The sequence below is a fragment of the Arachis stenosperma genome, chromosome 8 (assembly GCF_014773155.1).
Source record: "Arachis stenosperma cultivar V10309 chromosome 8, arast.V10309.gnm1.PFL2, whole genome shotgun sequence".
NCBI classification, from domain to species: Eukaryota; Viridiplantae; Streptophyta; class Magnoliopsida; order Fabales; family Fabaceae; genus Arachis; species Arachis stenosperma.
The window spans coordinates 29,485,536-29,509,089 of record NC_080384.1 but is presented as its reverse complement, the minus strand read 5'-3'; the positions used below and the strand labels follow the sequence as shown (position 1 = coordinate 29,509,089).

Genomic DNA, 23,554 nt, shown 5'->3' with positions numbered 1-23,554 from the left:
ATATTGTTATTGGGATAGCATGTCATGTCTATTATATTTAAATTTACATTTACAGGTTTATTAGTATTCACTACAATGTTAATCCATTTTAACCTGCTTTACATGTTTGCATTCATATTTCTTTCTGAATATAGATTTGACGTCTTAAAGTTGGAGTCATTGGTAGCCAAGGTTAACCTATTGATTGTGTTTTCAGTGAGAATGTTCCTTTGTCTTTGGTATAATGCTTCTCCTACGTCCACAAGCTAATATGATGCCTATGGGTGTTGCAGTCTCATTCCTCAGATAACCGTGCTTTAACTAGAAAGTGCAAGGACGTTAAAATTGACAGAATATACATAAGATCTTACACAGGTGAAAAAACAGAGGATTTCATGACTACAACAAAAGTTTTTCTAACTACTGTATGTAAAGCATTGTATTTTAATATTTCGTACATAAATTCTAAATATTGCATTTTATTTTACATATATGCATTTAAATATGCACAAATGGCGTGGTAAATTTTGAAATGAGTGCTGGTATGAATATTGACATGTTAAGAGATTAATATGTACTACTTATGCCTGATATACAAGGTACTTGTGTAAAATCTTAAGAAATATTATGGTTATAATACTTTTATATGCATGATCACTGGTACTAGAGCAATAATATAGAGCTTGATGATTTTACTTAATGGTGATGATAATTTCATTTAATGCTGCTTTGCAGTAATATATATCTTTTTTTCTCCTTTTGTCAATCTTTTTGCAGTGTGCGATAGCCCCGATTGATGTTCTTCAAATCAAGTACGGATCATGATATAAAATAGTAATTTACTTTTGATCATTAGCTATGTGCTAATCATTGATGTAACATAGATTTGTAGTATTTGTGTTGTTTAAATTTGTATTATACTTTATTATTTTTTAAGAGAAATTTATGTATAAATATTTTGAATTTAATAAAATATTTCATTTTATAGTAATTAATTTTAGTATATTTATATTATGTACAATAATAATAATTATTGGTAAAAATAATTTAAAATTTTAGAAAAATGATAGGTTGTTATTTCTAAAAGAGTGAATATAATTAAAAAAGTCTTAAAATTTTAGCAGTAATAGTAATGGCAACTAAAAGTGAATAACATTATAATTTTAAAATTATTTTAGTGGTAATATAAATTGTCGGTAAAATAGATTTTGGCGGCAATAGTAATGACTACTAAAAGTGAATAACATTGCAATTTTAGAATTACTTTTGGTGGCCATATAAATTGCCAAGAAAATAGCCACTAAAAGTTATATAGTTTTTGCAGCCATTAAAACAGTCTTTACTAGTAAATGTTATAATTGTCACTAAAACCTTTTAACAATAAAGTATAAGATAGCTAATATCTAATTGTCAATAAATGTATTAATTGCTATTTTTATTATTGCTAAAAATAAAATAATAGCCGCTAAAAATAATATAGTGACATTAGTAAAGTGATTATCTTTTTAAATTATTTATTAAAAATTACTTATATATATGCATTAATATTATTAAAAATTGTCAAATAATCTTGTAAAACTGTTTGCGCTCTCTCAATGCTCAATATATTAAAAGGTGATGTTAAGTGTTAACTAAGGTCTGGTTTGATGGAAGAGATAAAATGAGAAAAGAAAATCAAAAATTAAAACAAGTATATATAGTGTGCAATGTAAAGAATAAAGGTCGAGACAAACCTGATATTTAAATTCTTCAACAAAATTAGATAAAGTTCAAACCACATGATAAGGATCAAAGTATCATCCCTTCTTTTATGGCTAAGACAATCTCTTATAAGTATCACATGATTCATAATAGGAGAAGAATATTTTGACAGAAGAAAGTTTTGATAAATGAATTTAATAACACATTTAATATGAAACATAAGTTAATATACCACATCTAATATGAAATTAATAAAATAATAAAATATTTTATCCAATTTAATTTCTATGTTTACTTTTTTCTGTAAGAACTAATTTTTAGATATTCGATTATGATTATTACATTAGTAAAGTGATTATCTTTTTAAATTATTTATTAAAAGTTATTTACAGGATAAGTATTGTTTTGGTCCTTTAAGGTTTAAGATCAAAATCAAATTCGTCCTTAATCTTATTTTGAATTTAAAGTCATCCCCAACGTTTCATTTGGTGTTAAAAACGTCCTTTTAACTTTTTTCGGACAAAAATACCCTTTTCTAACTCCACCGTTCTCCACCACCACCTTTATTACCACCAACTATTTCATCTTCTCATATCTATTCATTTTAATCCATCAACAACAACAACACAACAAAAATTCATAATCAACAACATAACATTCAAATTTAAAAATTCATCATCAATAACATATCATTCAAATTCAAGAACAATATCAACAACCTCATTTATTTTAAAGAGATTAAGAAGAGAGTGAAACTACAGGGAAGAAAGGGGAAGCGAGAGAACGAGAGAGCGAGAGGGAGAAAGCTCAAAATTGTGGCCACCACCATCGAAACTGCCACCACTGTTGCTCTTGGAAATTGCCGCTGGAAAAGAAAGGAAAAGGAGATCTAGAACCAGATCAGAAGTCCCTGCAAATGCTAACAGAGAAGTAGAGAAGCTCAGCTCAATGTTCACCACCATCTTCAACGTATCAAAAATTTGTTTTAAATGCAACATCAAATCCTTCAAATCCAACAACAACAACAACAAAGCATGCAGATTTTTTTGAAAAAAAAAAGAATGAAAAATTTAATCAATTACAAAGAAAGACAAACGAGATTCAGAGTGAAGTAGAGATATCAAAGTCACCGGTTTACTCCGCCACTGCTGTCGTCAGAGAAGGTCGTCGACAGCCGACAAGGTAAATGGTGATGGCGCCGTGACCAACGCCAAAAAAGAGGGTAACGACAGCGAAGAGGATGTCCTTCAATGGCGAGTTGAGGATGCGGGACGATGAGGTGAGGGTGTGGCATGGCAAGGCGAAGGCGACTGTCAATCTCGACAACGGCGGAGGAATCCTCGATGGAAGATCTCTGCCGTGGTTTTCCTTTCCAACGCATGCAACAATAGCAACAACAGCAATAACAACACAATGATGACACCATTTTGAAGAGCACCGAAATTAGGACAAGGATGCTCATGAGAAAGAAAAGGAGTGGATTTAGAGGGTTGTCCAATTAAGAAGAAGAAGAAGAGGAGTTGGAGGAAGAGGTGGAGGAGTAGTGTGAATTTTTGTTGTGTTGTTGTTATTGATGGATTAAAATGAATAGATATGAGAAGAGGAATAGTTGGTGGTAATAAAGGTGGTGGTGGTGGTCTCGACTAGGTGGAGGCCCTCACCATTCCGGCAATCAAATAACATGTTTCAAACTTTTCTCTTGACAATGCTTTTGTCATCATATCAGCACCATTGTCATCAGTGTGAACTTTCTCAAGTTCCAACAACTTGGAATCTAACACATCCCGTATCCAGTTATACCTAACATCAATATGTTTAGATCTTGAATGAAAAGTAGAATTCTTGGAAAGATGAATAGCACTTTGGCTATCACACAACAATACATAACGGTCTTGCTTGAAACCAAGTACTGCAAGAAACTTCTTCATCCACAACAACTCTTTACATGCTTCAGTTGCTGCAATAAACTCTGCCTCTGTGGTAGAAAGTGCAACACACTTTTGTAGCCTTGACTGCCATGAAATAGCTCCCCCTGCAAACTTGACCAAATAACCTAAAGTAGACTTTCGAGAATCAATATCTCCTACCATGTCTGCATCAGTAAAGCCAACTAGCAAAGGTTTCTCACCACCAAAACTCAAACTCAAGTTAGTTGTACCTTTGAGATATCTCATAATCCATTTAACAGCATTCCAATGTTCTTTACCTGGATTAGAGAGAAAACGACTCACTGTACCAATCGCATGAGCAATGTCTGGTCTAGTACACACCATAGCATACATCAAGCTTCCAACAGCTGAGGCATAAGGAATTTCATCCATTGCTTGTTTCTCCTCATCGTCAGTGGTTGGACACTACTTGGTACTCAACTTAAAATGAGGAGCAAAAGAACTAGTAACACATTTGGCATCATTCATGCCAAACCTTTAAAGCACCTTCTTTATATACTTCTCCTATGACAAATAAAGCTTCTTGGAATCTCTATAACGAGTAATAGTCATGCCCAAAATCTGTTTGGCAGGACCCAAGTTCTTCATAGCAAAGAACTTGCTCAACTGTTTCTTCAACTCATTAATCCTCAAAGCATTCTTCCACACAATCAAAATATCATCCACATAAAGCAAAAGAATGATAAAATCATCATCAAAAAATTTTTGCACAAATACACAATGATCTGAAGTTGTCTTACGGTAACCATGCTTCCCCATAACAGATTCAAACTTCTTGTACCACTGTCTTGAAACTTGCTTCAACCCATAAAGACTCTTCTTAAGCTTGCACACAAAATCTTCCTTTCCTTTAACAACAAAGCCCTCCGGTTGCTCCATGTAGATCTCTTTATCTAAATCACCATGAAGAAAAACTGTCTTCACATCCATTTGCTCAATCTCCAAATCAAGAGATGCTGCTAATCCAAGCACAGCACGAATGGATGACATCCTCACAACAGGAGAAAAGATCTCCTCATAATCAACACCTTTTCTCTGGCTAAAGCCTCTAACAACCAATCTAGCCTTATAACGAGGCTTAGAATTGTGTTTTTCATTCTTGATTCTGAATACCCATTTGTTCTTCAAAACTCGCATACCCTTCAGTAGCTTCACCAACTCATAGGTATCATTCTCAAGCAAGGACTTCATTTCTTCTTGCATAGCTTCAAGCCATTGAGCTTTGCTTTCATCTTCAACAGCCTCTCTAAAGCATTCAGGTTCTCCCCCATCAGTCAACAAAACAAACTCATGTGGAGAATACCTTGACGAAGGCTTTCTCTCTCTTGTAGACCTTTTGAGTGCATTTGCAGGAATTTCCAAAGTTGGTTCTTCATCTTGATCATCATCACCAACTTCATCAAGTATCGGATCAACTGTTCCATCTTCACCTGCACTTGTATCATGCTCATTATGTTGAGCTTCAACTCTACCTTCTTCTACCATAGGCATAGAATGAGTAATATCCAAGTCAGAAAATCACTAGGCTGAACCATTGGCTTCTCCACATGATCAACATCCTTCAATATTTGGTCTTCAACAAAGACAGCATCTCTACTTCGAATCACCTTCTTGCTAACAGGATCATAAAACCTGTAACCAAACTCATCCATGCCATAGCCAATAAAAATACACTGCCTAGTCTTTATATCAAGCTTAGATCTCTCATCTTTAGGAATATGAACAAAAGCTTTACATCAAAAGACTCTTAAATGATCATAAGAAATATCTTTACCTGACCATACCTTCTCTAGCACTTCAAATTGCAAGGGAACACATGGTGTTCGGTTCAATACATGAACAACAGTGCTCAAAGCTTCACCCCAAAAGGATTTTGCCAATCCAGATTGTGACAATAAGCACCTAACTATTTCAACCAATGTTTTGTTCATCCTTTCAGTCAAGCCATTCAACTGAGGAGTCTTCGGAGGAGTCTTCTGATGTCTTATACCATGCTCTTTACAATAAGCATTAAATGGACCTGAATACTCACCACCATTGTCAGTACGAATGCATTTCAACTTCTTTCCCGTTTCTCTTTCAACAGAAGCTTGAAATTGCTTGAACACATTCAAAACTTGATCTTTGGTCTTCAAAGTGTAAACCCATAATTTCCTAGAATGATCATCAATAAAGGTTACAAAATAGATAGACCCTCCATGTGTTCTTGTCTTCATCGGGCCACATACATCAGAATGCACCAAATCAAGTATCTCTGGCTTCCTTGAAGGTAGATGGCTCTTAAAAGAAACCCTGTTTTGTTTTTCAGCAAAACAATGATTGCACTTTTGCAAAGCAACCTTACAACCAGATAAAAGATTCCTCTTGGATAACATATTCATGCCTTTCTCACTCATATGACATAATCTCTTATGCCATAAATCAGTTTCATCAACAAACTCAGCAGTATTAACAACATCTTTCACAATCTTTTCTTGAGTTAAATAAAGAGTAGAGTGTCTTGTACCTCTAGCAACAACCATGGAACCCTTGGTGAGCTTCCAACTATCACGAGAAAATGAGCTATCCAAGTCTTCATCACACAACTTACCAACAGAAAGTAAGTTCAACCGAATATCTGGAACATGCTTCACACACTTCAAAGTCAACTTGGTACCGTTGGAGGTTTCTAAGCAAACTTGTCCAACACCAACACATTTTGCAACACCTTGATGAGCTATTTTTACATCACCAAAATCACCAGGAGTATAGGACGTAAACAAATCCCTCCTAGATGTAACATGAATAGAAGCACCACTATCAATCACTCAACTAGTGCTATTATCAACAAGGTTAACAGATTCAAACTCCTCAACAACAAGAAAATAATCATGAGTTACATTAACCTTGTCTTCATTGTTACCATCATCTTTATTTGTGCTCTTGCCTTTACTTGCCTTGGCTTTCTCCTTCTTTAGCTGCCAACAAAATTTCTTTACATGTCCCTTTTAACCACAATGATGACACTCAATATTCTTATACTTTCCTCGAGACTTGCTTCTGCTTTGATCTCTACCTTTAGGACCTCGACTTTTGCTTCTCCCCCTAAACTCAGAAACAAGAACATCTGAATGTGTAGTCAATGTACCTTGTGACTTTCTTCTCATCTCTTCATTCAAAACACTGCTCTTGGCAAGATCCATAGATATTACAGCATCAGGAGCAGAATTTGACAATGACATTCTGAGAATTTCCCATGAGTCTAGTAAGGAGCCAAGAAGTAACAATCCTTGAACCTCTTCATCAAACTTGATGCCCATGGAAGATAACTGATTCATAATTCCTTGGAAATTATTCAAATGATATGTCATTGATGTCTCATCTGTATACTTCAAAGCCAATAACTGCTTGATCAAAAACATCTTGTTATTCCTAGTTTTTCGAGCATACAACTGTTCAAGCTTAATCCAAAGGGTCCGAGCATGTGTCTCTCCAATAATATGGTTCAACACATTATCGTCAACCCACTGCCTAATATATCCATAGACTTATCTATGCACCAAAGTCCAATCATCATCAGACTTATCATTAGGCTTCTCTGTACCAAAAATTGGTTGATGAAAATTTTTGACATAAAAGCAAATCTTTCATTTTTGACTTCCACAAATCATAATTAGGACCATTAAGAGTGATCATCCTACTAGTATTAGTATTAGCTTCCATTGTTCACAAAATCACAAGCCCAGAAAAATACCAACAAGCTCTGATACCACTTTGTTGAGCCAACCGTGGAGAGCTCTCAACAACCGGGGAGATTTCGGAGAGGAATCAAGTGAGAGAACATAAGATGAGAAGACACCACATCCAACTCGAAACCTTAAGGTGTCAAGTAAATGGGTCTCTCATCTTATAAACTCCTCACTCTTCCTTGCTTTCTTTGATGTGAGACTAACTTCAACACTCCTCATACTTGCAACACTAACAATCTCCCCCTCAAGTGTGAGCCTCCACATCAAGCATCAACTCCCCTCTACCTCCTCCACCACCATGAGTATTCGTTCATCACACCGCCGCAAAACACCGCAGGACACGCTGCCCGAACCACCTTTGCCGGGAAGATTTTCGATGCTTCACCTTGAATACCCCTTAAAACCACCAGACCGATTAACCATCGGCTCTGATACCAGTATGAAAGAGCCTAGCAGCGGAAACGACACAAATGTCCAACACAAGAACAATATGGAAGCACTCACAACACAATATGGCAGCAACTATAACAAGCAAATATAGCAAGTAAAGTAATAACAAGAACACACCAAGATTTTAACGTGGAAAACTCCCTCAATGTGAGAGGTAAAAATCATGGGTCGTCCAAACCAATGAAATAACTCCACTATAATCAAATGAGGTACAAGAGAGTCTCAAATAAAGCACAAAAACGTGCATATAACCAGCCAAAACATCAAATCACTAAAGCTTTCAAATGAGATGCAAGAAGATGAAATATACCCCAAAAACAGAGCTGCTGTCGAAGCCAATTTCTCCCTCTTCAGACCACCAATTAAAATCTCCACCGTCTAGAATGAAGAACAAGATGTGAAGAATCTACAGTTCAAATTCATGTCAATCCAACGGTGAAATAATGAGAAACTGCCATTACAAGATTGCTGCTCTGTGTAAAAACGAGAAACCTAATTTCTCTCTTGCGAAGCCAATTTCTCTCACTGAAAATCTCCAATCAACATCTCCATCGACCAGAATGAAGAACAAGATGATAGAAACACGCAGTTTAAATTTCAAGCCAATCCAACGGTGAACAACGGAGAAACTACCATTTGAAATTTACTGCTTTGGGCAAAAACGGAAATTCTGTTTTTTCCTCTTCTCTCTCACTTGGTGGCTATACTCTCTACCTCTCAAAAGACCTCAAAAATCTGAATTAGGGTTGTGACACTAGAGTGCAAGAATACACTCCCAAAATGTTGGGCTTGGGCCTCACAAAGGAGAGAAAAAAACCAACAGAACTATGGGGTTAGGTAAGGGTATTTTTATCTGAAAAAAGTTGAAAGGACGATTTTAATATCAAATGAAATGTTGTGGACAATTTTAAATCCAAAATACAATTAGAGACGAATTTGATTTTAACCCTAAATTTTAAGAACTAAAACAGTACTTATTCTTTATTATTTACATGCATTAATCTTATTAAAAATTGTCAAATAATCTTGTAAGACTCCTTGCACTCTATCAATGTTCAATATATTAAAAGATGATGTTCATGTTTAACTAAGGTCTGGTTTGGTGGAAGTGATAGAATGAGAAAAGAACATCAAAAATTAAAAAATATATATTGTGTAATGTAAAGAATAAGGTCGAGATAAACTTAATACTTGAATTCTGTAACAAAATTAAATAAAGTTCAATCACATAATAATGATCAAAGTATTGTCGCTTCTTCTATGACTAAGACAATCTCTCACGAGTACGGAGTATCATGATTCGCGACAGAAAAAGAACGTTTTGACAGAAGCAAGTTTTGATAAATGAATTTATCTTAATCTTGAAGGCAGATATATATATATATATGTGAGTAAATATTGTTATTATATTTTTATAATTTACCAAGTAATAAATTTTTTTAAAATTGTTTTAAAACACTAATAATAAAAGTTTGAACACATATTATTATCCATTTGAATTCATTATTTAGTATGTAAGACTGTTTAACTATGTAATAAAAATGAAAAAGTAGTTGATTTAGAACAATTATGTGTTAATACTTAACCATTAAAACTATTTTATAATAATTATTAAAAAATTAAATCTTCATTTTTTGATTAACAGCTTTGCTTATATATTTATATATAATATCTATAATTTTAAATAAATAAAATCTAAGTAAATAGAATTAGTTTATTCAAACACTACAAGAAATTCGTCGGAAACTATCACATTTACTGGCAAATTTATAAAAAAAATCGCCGGTAATATATTTACTGTCGAAATAAATCCGACGATATAAGCCTCACTGATAATTGTTTATCGGCAGATTTTTTTATCTGTCGCTAATTACGGGCGAATTTAGCAGTGGATATTAACTTTTAATTGGCGAAATTCTAGAGTTTGTTACCGTCAGATTTATCCATCGATAAATCCGACGGTAATCTTAAAACTTTTTTTTTGAAAAAATCATTTAAAAAATCAACATATGATTTTAAAAATGTTTAAATTCAATCATTTTTAAACTAAAAAATTCAAAATTTTATATTTTTCTATAATAATTTGTCTATAATTTTCGTTAAAAGTTCACAAATAATTTCACACATCAAAATTTAAGAATAAAAAAGAAAAATAATAATTACTCATGTATGAAAAAAGTAGCACTATAAACATATACTATAAATTCAGAAAAGATGAACTTACATAAGATTCGATATGAAAAACAAGATACCTCATGGTGGCTAAGTAAATTGCATAGTTAAAATTCTCTAGATAATAAAATATTGAAAAAAAATTAATTATACAAATGGTATATCTACTTAAGATTCTAAGTAATCCACTAACTTGCATATGTATGACTCTCAAATTTATATATATCTATTTAACCTTATATAATTTTAGCAACTTACAAATTTAGTTGGAGGTTTTGCATCATAAATCACTACAACAAATATGACCTTTAGCAACGCCAAATTTTGTAACACCTTAAAACCGTTCTCTTAGATAGGTTTTGACAACGGTTTTTTAAAGTGTTACTGTTGAATTCAATTTTTCATCAATTTATAGCAATAAATTAAAATCGTTCTCTTTGACTATTTTAAAGAACGGTTTTATAATCGTTACCATGATTTGCGTTTAAGCAACGGTTTTTTGTTGTTGTTTAAAGAATTGTACAAAAGAAACGCATTAAAACCGTTGCCGAAATGCTACACTTTAAAACCGTTCTATTAGATGGTCTTAAACAACGGTTTTTACAATATTGCTGTTGAAGTTCATTTTTTTATTACGTTATAGTAACAAAACAAAACCATTCTCTTTGACTATTTTAAAGAACGGTTTTACAACCATTACAACAATTGTTTATAAAACAACTATTTTTTAATATTATTTAAATATTATATAAATTAAACAATACCAATAAAAATAATTTCAGATAATCATATAAATATAAACTATTTTTTCTATAAATACTAAATTTATAAAATACTCAAAAATAATTGTTATAAATAAATAATAAATATTATTTAAAAAAATAAAATTAAAATAAATTTATAATAAATATTATATATTATTATTATTATAAATATATAAAAAATATTATATTTTAAAAAAATAAAGTTAAAATAAATTTATAATAAATATTATATATTTTTATTATAAATATATAACAAATATTAATATAAAGAAATAAAATTAAAATAATTTTAGAATAAATATTATATATCCATTGAATAAATATTTTACTTTATAATTTTATTAAAATCTTCATATTATCTTTATTTTTTTTTTAACCCTAACTCTATAACCTAATTTCCAAATTAACTATACATAAACTTAAAGAAAAGAAAAGAAACAAGAGAAAAAGGAGCTTGAAGGGGAGAAACCAGAAGGGCAAAGAAACAGAGAAGAAAAGAGGGAAGACACTACCATTGCAGACACTACCAGATTCATATGTGATTTGATAAGCTTGCGTTACCTTGATATCAGAGGTAGCAGTATGCAAGAGATGCCTTGGGAAATGCTATAACTAACTCTTAGTTTTTTATGAGTGTTGCAGATAAATCAAACGGTATCTTTTTTCTTTTGGATTATTTACTGCGAGAAGGATATAGATACCACACTCAGGAATATATGAAAAGATGAGTACGTAATAAGTCTTGGCTTTAATAGTCATAAATTAACTTGGTATATACTTTTTATCTTCTTCAAAAACTAGTACTTTCATAGCTTCTTCTAGCATTTATATTATAAGTTTTAACGTATTTATTTATTTTTTTATATTCTCTATCATAGTCTTTACTATTTGAACTTTTTTTTAAATCATACTGAATCACAATGAATCCAAAATTTAAATCTTCTACAATTGAGTTACATTACAGGTAAAGAACAATTGGATGAGAATGAAGGAGATAATATAGAAGAGAATTATATTAATCCAACTGAGGCTGAGGCCATAGACAATATTGTGAAAGGTAAATTTTCGGTCTCCTTAAAAACATTTTATGACATTATTTCTCTTTAAATTTACTGTTGTGAAAGATTTATATATGATGACTTCTTTGTATAATAGGGATATATTTTAATAAATAATTTATTGGATCTATTAATTGGTGGGGGTGGCAGAGCGGGGGTTGAAAAAGAGTGTTCGGTGAGCATGATGATGAAAATAGTTGTATGTGAGGACATGGCTTTTTGTTATTTTCATTAATAAGCACGATTAATTTACTTGAATTGATTAATTTGAGCTAGGCTTTCAATAAAATCAAGACTCAAGTTAAATAGCAAAATCCGAACAAGAAAATCAAGACTCAAGTGTTAAATAGTTAGTTTTCTTATAGCAGTTGTGAGAGTCTGTGACTTTTACTTGATGCACTAGGCTATAAATAACTCTCTCTATGTCATTGAGTTGTAATTGCTATGATTTTTCTATAAATAACTCTTTACGCAGCTGGAATAAATCATTAGCAATAGTGAAATTATGGAATTTTATTCATCTGGCTAAATGGATGAAGCTATTTTTTTCAATTAAATATATATAAATCGATAAGAGAGATGGTATATAATGCTAAAAATATTAATATTTTAGTCTCTTTGAATATATTATGGTGATTTTAATTATTCTCTTTGTATAGAGACAGCCGTGAAGAAAACATGAGGACCTACACAATGGTTGAAGATTCATGCAAGATAATTGGAAGATAGAGAAGAAATTACTCTAAATGTTGAAGGAGAGAGAATTGGTCCTACTGATGAAGCTGTAAACAACTTGAGCAAATTGGGCATAGTGACAAGAAATTCAGATGTTTGTCCATTAATTTTCACAAATTGAAAGGGGATTAAAGATAAAGAAGCTATTTGAGAATATGTTCAAGTGAGAATATTAGTCTTGTTTCTTTTAGAAACTTAACGAAATGTACACATTTTATTCTTATTAGCAAATAATGTGATTGTGGATCTTACAACAATTTTTATAAGTCATATTTGATGGAAATGTTCAATTATTTTTCTTTAGTGACTTTATTCAAATAGTTTAGATTATTTATTGACATTAAATAATTAAAAAAAATTGAAATTAAAACCGTTGTCAAAAACGACACTAATGGTAACGCTTAAAAACCGTTGTCTTAGAAGACTATAAAATGGCAATGGTATTAAAACCGTTGCCAAAAAATGACACCAACGGTAATGCTTTAAAACTGTTGGCTTTGTGAATAATAAAACTACAACAGTTTAAAACCGTTGCCTATTCAGTTATGGTTTTAAACTGTTGGATCATGAAAGAGAACAGTTTAAAACCATTGCTTATCGAGTAACGGTTTAAAACCGTTGTTTAAAATTTTCTTTTAAAATCGTTGTCGATGCCAGTAACTTTGGCAACGGTTTTTTTGTTACCGTTGCCTTAGGTAAAAAACCGTTGTCTTTGATAATTGGCAACGGCCGCATATACCACAGGTCAAAAACCGTTATCAAAGCGTTGCTTAAAGTTTTAGGAACGGTTTTTCAATCTACGGCAACGATTTTTGACCGTTGCAAAAATTCTTATTTGTTGTAGTGAATCTACTATCTATAGGAGTATTTTCTGGAATAGCAGACTGCACCTTCAATTGCAAACTATAAACATAATCAATATACAAACTATAAACATAATTAACACACAAATTATAATTAAATAAACAAATCAAAGTTCATATATTCAAATGAGTAAATTACAACAAACTTAGTAAAATTAACAACAATCAACTCAGCAAAATTAATTCAAAAAATAATTAACTCAGACAATAATAAACTTAGAAAATTAACAACAATCAACAATAAGTCAATAATTAACTTAAAAAATCAATAAGCTAAAATTAACTTAAAGAATTAACAATAATTAGCTCAGACAATAATAAAATAAAATAAAATAAAATTAACAATAATAAAAAAACGCCATCAACTCAAAACAAACCCTAAATTATACCCTACCTAACCTAATATTATTTAATTTTTAATTACACTAAATTAATATAACAAACCCTAATCACACACTTCATTAAAAAATTTAATTAATAATTTAATAAAATACCTAAAAAAATCCTAAACAAAAAAATCTAAAAAAATACAAAAACTATAAGAAAATTTTCTTTGATGGTGGCTGCATAATGGTGGAAGTGTGGTGCTGATAGGAGACAATAGTGAAACCTGCAGTGGTGGAGTTAAGATTTAGTAACATAACAAACAACCAAAAAGAAAAATGGACAACAACTTTACCTTGGCGCGGTGGACCTCAACCGCAGTGATGGTGACAAGGTGACGACCTCCAATCAATGGCAAAGGACATCAACAGCAGCACGGCGGAGGCTTTCTACGAAGACTCCAGCAGCAGTGACGACAATGTGCTGATCTATGACGACAATGTGACTTATCAGTGATGGCGACGGCAACTCCAAGTGGTGGTAGAGCACCTTCTTCAATAGACCAGATGGAGAGAGATGAGAGAGAAGAAGGGACAAGAGAGAGAGAGAGAGAGAGAAAGAGAGAGAGAGTTTGCAGAAGTGAGGGAGAAGAGTTACGCGTTTGAATTTTTTCCTAAATTTTACCGTCGAATTTATCGGCAAAAAATCGACAGTAAGGTGTTCATCGTTGCCTAAACGACGTGCTTCATTAAATCCTGTTACTGTTAGAATTTTTCGACAGAAAATTCAACGGTAAATTCGGCGCTAATAAAATTAATTTTTGTGTCTTTATTTACCATCGAATTTAGCGACGGAATTTTAAATCCGAGATTCAAGTGACGAATTTTCACTCGTAATTGTCAAAAAATCCGTTATTAAATTTGTCAGTAACGTCCGTCCTTAAATCCGACGATATTCAACGCATTTTTTATAGTGAAATAGTACTCAATACTCAGACATTAGACAAAATTAATGTGATATCTAAGTATAATTTGGCTGCTATTTTATTTATTGTTAAATTTAATTAATTTGTGATACGTATTTTAGATATTCATAAAATGCCAAATCTTTATCGTTTATTTTTATGTTTATTGTCCTTCTTTTGTTGCATGAGAAATTAAAACAAAGTATATATAATTTGTAACTTAATGAATAAGTAACGAGCAAAACTTATTCTTGAATTTTGTAACAAAACCAGATAAAGCTCAAATCACAAAATAATGATCATAGTATCAATCTTTTCTCTATGATTAAGACAATTCCTCACGAGTATCATGATGATTCGTGGCAGGAAAAAAATGTTTTGATAAAAGATTTTATCTCAATTTCTAAAACACAGATATATCTAAAAGAAATATTATTGTTATTATTATGTATTTATGTTTTTCATAGTTTACGAAGTAATTGATTTTTTTAATTGTTATAATACACTAATAACTAAACTTTTAACACATATTATCATCCAATTGAATTTATTGGTTTGTAGGACAATTTAACTATATATGTAATAGAGATGAAAAAAGGGTCTATTTTATAATAATTGTTAGAAATTAAATCTTATTTTTTAATTAACAGCTATACTCATATATTTTACTTCTTCATATATATACAACATATCTATAATTTAAATAAATAAAATCCAAATAAATAGGATCTGCCTATTCAGCTATGACTCATTTGGAGTTATGACGCAAAAAAAAAAAGGAAAAAATGTATTATAACTAATGCATTAAATACCTAATTGAATGATTTACTTGAATTAGTTACCTCCAAAAAAATTTTTTTATTTAAAAATATAAGTTAATAACACATTTAATATGAAATATAAGTTATTTAATGTGAAATTAATTAAATAATAAAATATTTATCCATTTTAATTTCTATGTTTACTTTTTTTTGGTAAGATTCTTTGGGGCATGTTTTTTATAAGATTGATTGTTACACTGGATGAAACTTATTGAAATTACACCTGAACGATGTCAAATAGTGGCACTGCTCAATACTCAAGACATTAGACAGAGTTGATGCAATATCTACTTATAATTATTAATTTGGTTGCTGTTTTATTTGTTGTCAAATCTAATTAATTTTGAGTTTTAATTCTGATTTTGTGTTTGGCTTTATTAATGAAATAAAAAAAAATCTAGCGTTTCTTTTGTCTGGAAAAAAAATTTGATAATCTAGTAGTCTCGTAGATTTGTTTTCAATACAGTTTTTTTTTTCTAAAAAAAAAACACTATATTCAGATGAACAATTTATATTTGATCAATAATTTACTAATGATTTGAATATAGACAATTTTGTTGGTTTAGATAGATTGTGTTATTGATGTGTTTTTTAAGTAAGTACTTATTCATATGGAAAAAAAATTATAAAACATAAAAGCAGAAATAAGAGTACAATCTCTACACTCGTTATTTTGAAGCTAAATCTACAAATTGCTGTAATCTTACCATATCTACAAATTGTTCTAATCTTACCAGGCTAGCACGTGTTGATATAACCTATTTTTAAATTACAAAAAAGAATGTTAAATTAAATTAACAAATGAAAATGTCCCACATGTAGTTTTCAGCTTTGGTTTGAAGTTTGAACTAAATTGATGGATGAACATGCTACTTGCTTCAAGACTTCCAGATAATTCTACACAAGGATAAATACTACAGTAAATACACTTTGCTGTAACACAACTCACACAGTGTACAGTATACACTGTACAATGCTAGTTTATAAATTTGGGATAAGACCAAAAACAAAACAAAAAGTAACTGAAAAATGAAGCACTAAACCTTTCAACGAGGCCATAAACAGTGGCACATCCTCCAATCACACTCCAGAACTTACCATTAACTTTTTAACCCCACGTCTCTACATGCTTCATGACCACTTGACACGTGGCCACCCACACGTCAACTTTTAGTAAACCCATCTTAGGTTTGGCTGGTTATATAAGATAAAACAAAAAATGAAAAAATACATACTCCATTAACCTTCATAGTTTATCTATGAACATCTGCAACGAAGCTTGAAAGGGAAGGGAAGAATGGGTCCAAAGCGTGGTCAGAAGGTGGTGATCAAATCCACCAGGAAAGTTGTGCAAGAAAGTGTTCAAGTTTCGATTGTGGGCAGCAGCAGCAAACGAACAAGAAGAGGGAACAACAAAGATATTCAGACAAGTGACGAGGTTGTAGGAGAAGAAAATGTGAGGATTATTCCAGTTCAAGAAGTGGCTCCTCAACCCAAAGATGCAAGCACCACCACTGTCACTACTCAACAAGATGACCAAGGAGAACAAGAACATAATGCTGAAACAGAAGAACAAAATATTGACACTACTGCCACAGCTGTTTCTCAAAAAGAAGAACCCAAAGAGCCATCATCTAAAGAGGATGATGAAAAGAAAGCTAAGACCCATGAAAGGAATGATGGTAAAGGGAAGAAGAAGAGAAGAAAGAGATCAAGTGGAGAAGGATATAAGAGATATGTGTACATGGTGTTGAAGCAGGTACACCCTGACATGGGAATTTCTTCACAGGCCATGACTGTTCTGAATAACTTGATGGGTGACATGTTTGAAAGGCTAGCTGATGAGGCTTCCAAGCTAAAAACATACACAGGGCACATGACATTGTCATCAAGGGAGATTCAAGGGGCAGTGAAGCTGGTTCTGCCTGGGGAGCTTGGAAAACATGCCATTGCTGAAGGGGCCAAAGCTGTCACCAACTATATATCCCATGATGCCTGATATAGGCCATAAGTTGAAGCTTTCTTCTCTGTGTGAACTTGTTGTATAGTCAAGTGTATGTGTACTGTGTCTATTTTCTTTTGTTTTTGCATGTTTTAGGAGTAGATGTGAACAATATGCTTTCCTTTTGTGTTGGAAACTGTGTCACCGCTTTAAGATTGTAAAAATCTAACTGCTTACTATCATGAGAGTGTACTACATTTTAAAGTTCCTTTTTCAAGCATTTAGTAACAAAGGTTTAACTAACAACACGACTACTATTGTAAAAAAATTACTAATTGTGAACACTAAAAAAAAAAAAAATAGTAACTCTGCTCATTATGAAAGCTCCACGCTCTACACACTACCAACGGAAAATGCAACTTTACATCATAAGTATTATAAAATTTGAAAACAAGTGAAGGAAATCCAATCACTCAAAATCAAAACCGATATTTACTTTATTTATTTCAGAAACATGGCCCTCAAAAAATTGCCATCAACTGTTCCATTGTTGCACTTAACAAGTTGACATAAATACAGGTAATCACATCAAGAAGCAAAAGGACGGAGAAGGACATCAACTTAAAAATAAGGTACCTGGAAATCTCCAGGAAATAAAAACTTGTGCAGATTCTGTAATTTTGGCTATATGTAACCCCTTTTTAATGTCTAAACTATAGTATGGAATAAGCACGAATTACTTCAACAACTGGTGCTTGACACATTGGACACTTCCTTCCACTTCGGTGCAAATCATTAGCACAGTTAGAACATGTGCACATGTGCCCACATCTGCAAGGAAAAAACCAAAAAACAAAATGCTTGTTAAGAGATTAAACTCGAGAGCAAAATTGGCTGCTGATGTATCAAAATGATACTGAATAGTTTACCTGTACAAGAGAGAATCAATATTGTTTTCGCAGCAAATGCAGCAAACCCCTTTCCTCACGCATTCCCATTTGGATTTATCATCTGGTGAATCATGGTCACGTGTTCCTGTGATTAAATCAATCCAACTTGGTCTTAGAGCTAATGAATTAATGAATGATACAGGTAGAAAGACAAAATGTGGGATTGAAAAAATGTATACCTGATGAACCAGTTGAGCGATTTAGGGCCGCAGAAACCTCTTGTCTTATTGAGCGTTGCAACTCAAGCTGCATATCCATGCAGGTCTCCAGCATTCTCTGCATATTGTTCATTCTTTGCTGTAGCCTAACCATGTCAACTCTCAAGTCATTAATGACATCCCATTCCTGGCAAATTTCGAACCAGAAAAGATTACTCCCATAATAACACAAATATATGACATTTTAATGATTCATTAAAATCTAAATACGATTTCATGATCGAATATTACTCCCTCCGTGTTATTTTTACTCTATTCAAAAGGTTTAACAGATAAAATTGATGTGCCAGATAAAATGTGTATCAAGATGCATTGATCTAGATATACCAAAATTTTCACATGGAATATAACGTTATCTAATATATGTAGTTAATCTTACTTGGTGAGACAGATTTACATATGATAATAACACAATAATAAGATGGAAAGGGTGGACAACTTAGTCTCAAAGATTATGGAGGCTAAAGGAAAAGCTGTCAGTCCTACAAATTAACGTACCATTCCTAGGCGTTGATTATTTATATCATGAGGTGACCATCTGTCATGACGTGAGCGGCGGTGATCCCATATCGGCGGTGGCGGAGGTGGCGGCGGCAAGGGTTGACGACCAAGTGAGCTATTAACAGCATCCTGAGTACCAACAATCGGATCCCTGTTCTGTTGCTCAAGCTCCTGTGCTGCCGAGGGAGAGAAAGGGGTGGTTGTTTCTTGCAGCTCCCACTCAACGTTAGCATGACTCTGCCTTTCAACGTATGATTGTATCAACTGATCAAGGCTTTCACGAAAACTGCTGCGAAGGAGGTTTGAGACACTTCTCCTGCAAACAGAAAAGAAAACTTCGTTGAGAATCACGTATTTCAATTTTAAACAGCGCTAAAACCCAAGATACTCGAATACATCAAATTATCATAATCATCCCGTATGATTATTATTCCTGTAATACTTCAGCATTTATATTTTTAGCAAATACCTATTCTCATTATTTTTCTCTAATCATATATTCGTTTTGCAATCTTGCCTACTTCAATTAAAAACAGTAGATTTGTTACCCTTATTAACCATGACGATATTCAATTGTGTGTATTTGTATATTATACTTGATATTATATATTCCCGTATCTTAATCTTAAGGTTTAATATAACTATCATATTTGCATCATTTTGTATCCAGACACTTATCCATACCCTTACAATACAGGCTGAAACTCATTTCTACGTACCTACTTAGCAGTTCCCTGAGTTCGACGCTGTACACATTGTCATCTTCGGGAAAATAAAATCCATGAATTCTACCAACTGGAGCTGCTTCATGATCAGAAGGTCCTCCCAACCAAATTTCTACAGCCTCTTGAAAGCCGCTGTCCTCCTGCCACACTTCAGGCCCTTCTTGTAGGCGAGAATTTTCTCCATCTTCATTTCCGAATGTGTTTTGAGGTAGTTCATTTGATGAGCCACCGAGTTGATTATTGTCAACACCATCCTCAGTGCTACTCCATTCAATGCTAGTTTGATGCCAGTCACTTCCTTCATTTTCAGAAATAGCCTCTTCTGGTTGCTCTACTTCTGGAGCAACAGAAACATCCCAATCCACATCAGCAGCAATATTGCCCTCTATACTATTGCTGTGATGTGATAAGTAGCTTTCATTATCAGTTATACCACCCAGCTCAGATTGCTCAATATGTACCTCATTTACCTGCATATTGCTAGGATTTGTACCTTCAATTTGCAACCTTTGTTGGGTGAGGCCACTAGAAGCATCTTCAGTATCCATAACAACATTTTGTCCAATGCTATCGCTGCCTTCAACCTCAACACTTGAGGCCAATGCCTGATCAATTTCATTAGCATAAGCACCAGAATCTTGACAGTCTAGATTCTCACAAGTAGATTGTTGAAAACAGTTTTCCCTGCCAGATATGCCAATTTCATCACTTCCACCGTTATTAGACTCCGACTTTTTAGCATGTACAGATGGGACAGTTTGTGAACTGCTGGCTCCAGCATGTTCAATTGCGTTAACATCACCATCAGTGTCAGATGAGGCATCAGAAAGGTTGCTTGTTGCTTGACTGCAACCAGAATTGTCCTTTCTGGAAAAGAATCCTTCCCTGTTCAGAAGATAAGTTAATGTCATTAACACAAAGCATATACGTAATATATGAAAAATGGGCCAATAACAACAAAGAACAGTTACATTTCCTTTTGGTTTTAGGAAGAATAAGGTGAGAAGGTTATTATTAAGAATTTTAGCCACCAGGTAAAGAAAAGAGGGGAGACTTTATAATATGACATAACTTTTAAATGATTCTCTAGCACCAGTTGTCATCACTCATCAATCATCAATTTGTAAAAATAACAATGGGAAAGCAAAAGAAGTCACGACTAAGCAAGTAGTGAGAGAAAGAAAGAAATACACAAGCATTTACATGAAATAGAATTTGAAGTTTCTTCTCAACTTAATGGTATTAGGAACTGCATACCTTAGACCTGATACAGTCTGTTTTTGCCTCAATAAACCTAATTCACTTTCCGCAATGGAAGTGGACCTGTTATTATCAGTTGATCTATCATTTCTCAAGAACCTGCCTCTAAGCAATGCCTGAAAACAATTTGAGAAACAATCATAAATTGCAAGAGCAAAGCTCAGATACAAATCACATCCTAGACTTTCAATTATTCTTCTAGTTCTTCAATCCAAAATTTCTAAATTATTTCTACGAGATTTTCTGTTCTATAATACACACTACAATACTCCATAGAGGCATAGACTATCTCTGCAACTAAACCATTTCACTTCATCTTCCCCCAGAAATAATGCATAAAAGAAAGAGTGTTTTTGCTCAAGGTGGAACTAGATCAAGTATTTTACCAATCACACACGAGAACAAATATTCAATGCACACACTTCATTCACATATTCTACAAATACTGTAAATATAAAAAATATATATTAAAAAAAAAGAAAGAGAAAAGAAAAGATACAGAACATTTGGGAGACAACCTGAATGCGATTGCGGTGGGGGAAACGGGATACTGCCCGGTGTTCAAACAACTCCTGAACTTCTCTTTGCCTTTCCACCTCAGCCTTCTTGAGCATATCAAGCAGAACCTGCCGGCCACGCAATCTACGGATTCCCCTCCGTGTATGCTCAGATTGGCCCTCATGCTGATTAACAACGAATCCATCCCGAACACGTTCAATTTGGTTACCGATCTCCGAAGATTGGTCTTCCCTGTTTTCACTAGAAGACACAACTCTCTGCTGGCTACTCATCTGTACCCACTCCCTAATGATACTCACCCTCTCCTGCTCAGTTTCCCCAAGCCACTGTCTCCTTGAACCACCACTTCCTCTGGGAACATTTGATGCACGATGATCCCCAGCACCACTATTCATCCATTCCCTGAAAATTTGCCTCACTCTTTCCCTTTCAACTTCTCCAAGATCTGAAGAGCTCTCACAATTAGAATTGCCTAAACCTTCGTGTTCATCGTCACGAGAATCATTCTGACTTTGTGACTGTGACCATGTTTCTGATTCATTCTCACCCGAAATTGCATCTTCTATCATATGCCCTTCACCTTCTCCTCTCCGAGAGGCATCTTCCTGCGACAGGTCCGAGATCAATCCATCACTCCTCTGCCTAATTAACAACTCCCCAGACCTCCCCTGAACTTGACCCGCCATGTGTTCATCCTCGATTTCTCGCCACATTTGCAAGAGGGAAGATGAACGGGCACCTCCCCTCCCTCCTCCATCCCCTCGCCTACCTGATAACTGAGAATGAGACTCCCTAAGAAGTGTAGAGTCAATCACAGCCACACTATGCACACCAGCAATAGCCATCTCTCTAATTCAGTTTTTTCCAACAATGCACGCAACTGATACAATAAAAGATCTCTTCACTTCAATTCAATGACAAACCACCATATTCAAGTGCATTAAAATTTGCATAGCAGAGTAAAAAAAAGGAAAATCAGTGGCCAGTTGAGTACCAATAGGCACATGAAGGGGACCAAATTTTTCCAGCTGAATGTATTATTAATGTTACAGCTAAACTACACCTTAGCCTGCCAAAATAGTAAACAAAATTAAAAGGCATAAGTGCAAAATAACAAAAAAAGACAGCATTAAAATTACGAGAATTGAGAACTGTATGTGTTTGTGTGTGAGAGAGAGTGACGAACGATTTTACCAGTGAAATGAAGTGAAGTTATGCTTTTGGTTTGTGAGTAAAGCAAAAGAAACCTAACTGTTCTGTGAAATGAACAAAATTCACAGAGAGAGAGAGAGAGAGAGAGAGAGAGAGAGAGAGGGAAGAAACGGTGATTTAGGAAACGAAGGAATGAAAGGGAAAAAGGGGACACGTCAACGGCGGTGATGGAGAACGGAGCCGTCACATTAACGTTTTTCCGAAGGAGTCATCATTGTGTGAGTGTGTGACATGTGGCGATATCTCGATTTTCTTATTCCGGCAAATTGACGGCAACGTTTACGAATCTTAAATCCAACGTGAAGTTTCACCTTTCACGCAAGCTTTAAACGCCGTCGTTTCGAATTTTCGGTCTTTATGATTATGCATTCTTCCCAACATCACGCTTTTTCTCTTTTCTTTTTTCTTTTCTTACCTTTTGTTTTTTCTTCCTATCAAACTATATATATACTTATATAGTTTGTTGTGCCTTTTACATAAATAATTTTTCAATTAAAAAAATAGGTCCCAGTCAAATATTCAAATAATGCATCATAAATTTCGTCAATGATACTAATCATACTGTCATATGTTTGTATTTTAGTCTTATCATATCTTGGATTTAATTACTGGTGGTATTTAATTCTTATCCCTAAAAAGTAAGGTTCTGGCACTGAATTATTACTCACGTCAAAGACAGTGGGCATGGCAAAATTGACAAAATATTAGTGTGGGGGTTA

The 23,554-nt window shown here is 33.4% G+C and overlaps 2 protein-coding genes across 3 annotated transcripts; one reads left to right on the top strand and one right to left on the bottom strand.

The window, feature by feature from the left end:
• Positions 1-16,758: 16,758 nt before the first annotated feature.
• LOC130944841 (uncharacterized) lies at positions 16,759-17,649 on the top strand. The gene has a single exon (XM_057873394.1). The coding sequence runs from the start codon at positions 16,806-16,808 to the stop codon at positions 17,505-17,507; it is 702 nt and encodes a 233-aa protein (XP_057729377.1). The 5' UTR covers positions 16,759-16,805; the 3' UTR covers positions 17,508-17,649.
• A 274-nt stretch (positions 17,650-17,923) lies between these two features.
• LOC130944840 (uncharacterized) lies at positions 17,924-22,957 on the bottom strand. 2 transcript variants are annotated; one of them, XM_057873392.1, is made up of 9 exons: positions 22,818-22,957; positions 22,618-22,692; positions 21,623-22,503; positions 21,102-21,220; positions 19,839-20,729; positions 19,117-19,435; positions 18,580-18,745; positions 18,380-18,485; positions 17,924-18,281 (listed from the first exon to the last, which is right to left on the bottom strand). In XM_057873392.1, the coding sequence occupies exons 3-9, from the start codon at positions 22,466-22,468 to the stop codon at positions 18,164-18,166; spliced, it is 2,565 nt and encodes an 854-aa protein (XP_057729375.1). In that variant the 5' UTR covers positions 22,469-22,503; positions 22,618-22,692; positions 22,818-22,957; the 3' UTR covers positions 17,924-18,163. The 2 variants fall into 2 exon arrangements, with proteins under 2 accessions (XP_057729375.1, XP_057729374.1); XM_057873391.1 differs by having other exon boundaries at positions 21,623-22,692; positions 22,818-22,955.
• Positions 22,958-23,554: the final 597 nt, after the last annotated feature.

Coding starts and splice junctions, on each gene's coding strand:
- LOC130944841 (XM_057873394.1), top strand. CDS start 16,806: ATGGGTCCAAAGCGTGGTCAGAAGGTGGTGATCAAATCCACCAGGAAA.
- LOC130944840 (XM_057873392.1), bottom strand. CDS start 22,468: ATGGCTATTGCTGGTGTGCATAGTGTGGCTGTGATTGACTCTACACTT. Junction 19,436..19,838: donor CTCAGGGAACTGCTAAGTAG/GTACGTAGAAAT, acceptor TTCTGTTTGCAG/GAGAAGTGTCTCAAACCTCC. Junction 18,486..18,579: donor TCGCTCAACTGGTTCATCAG/GTATACATTTTT, acceptor ATTTAATCACAG/GAACACGTGACCATGATTCA.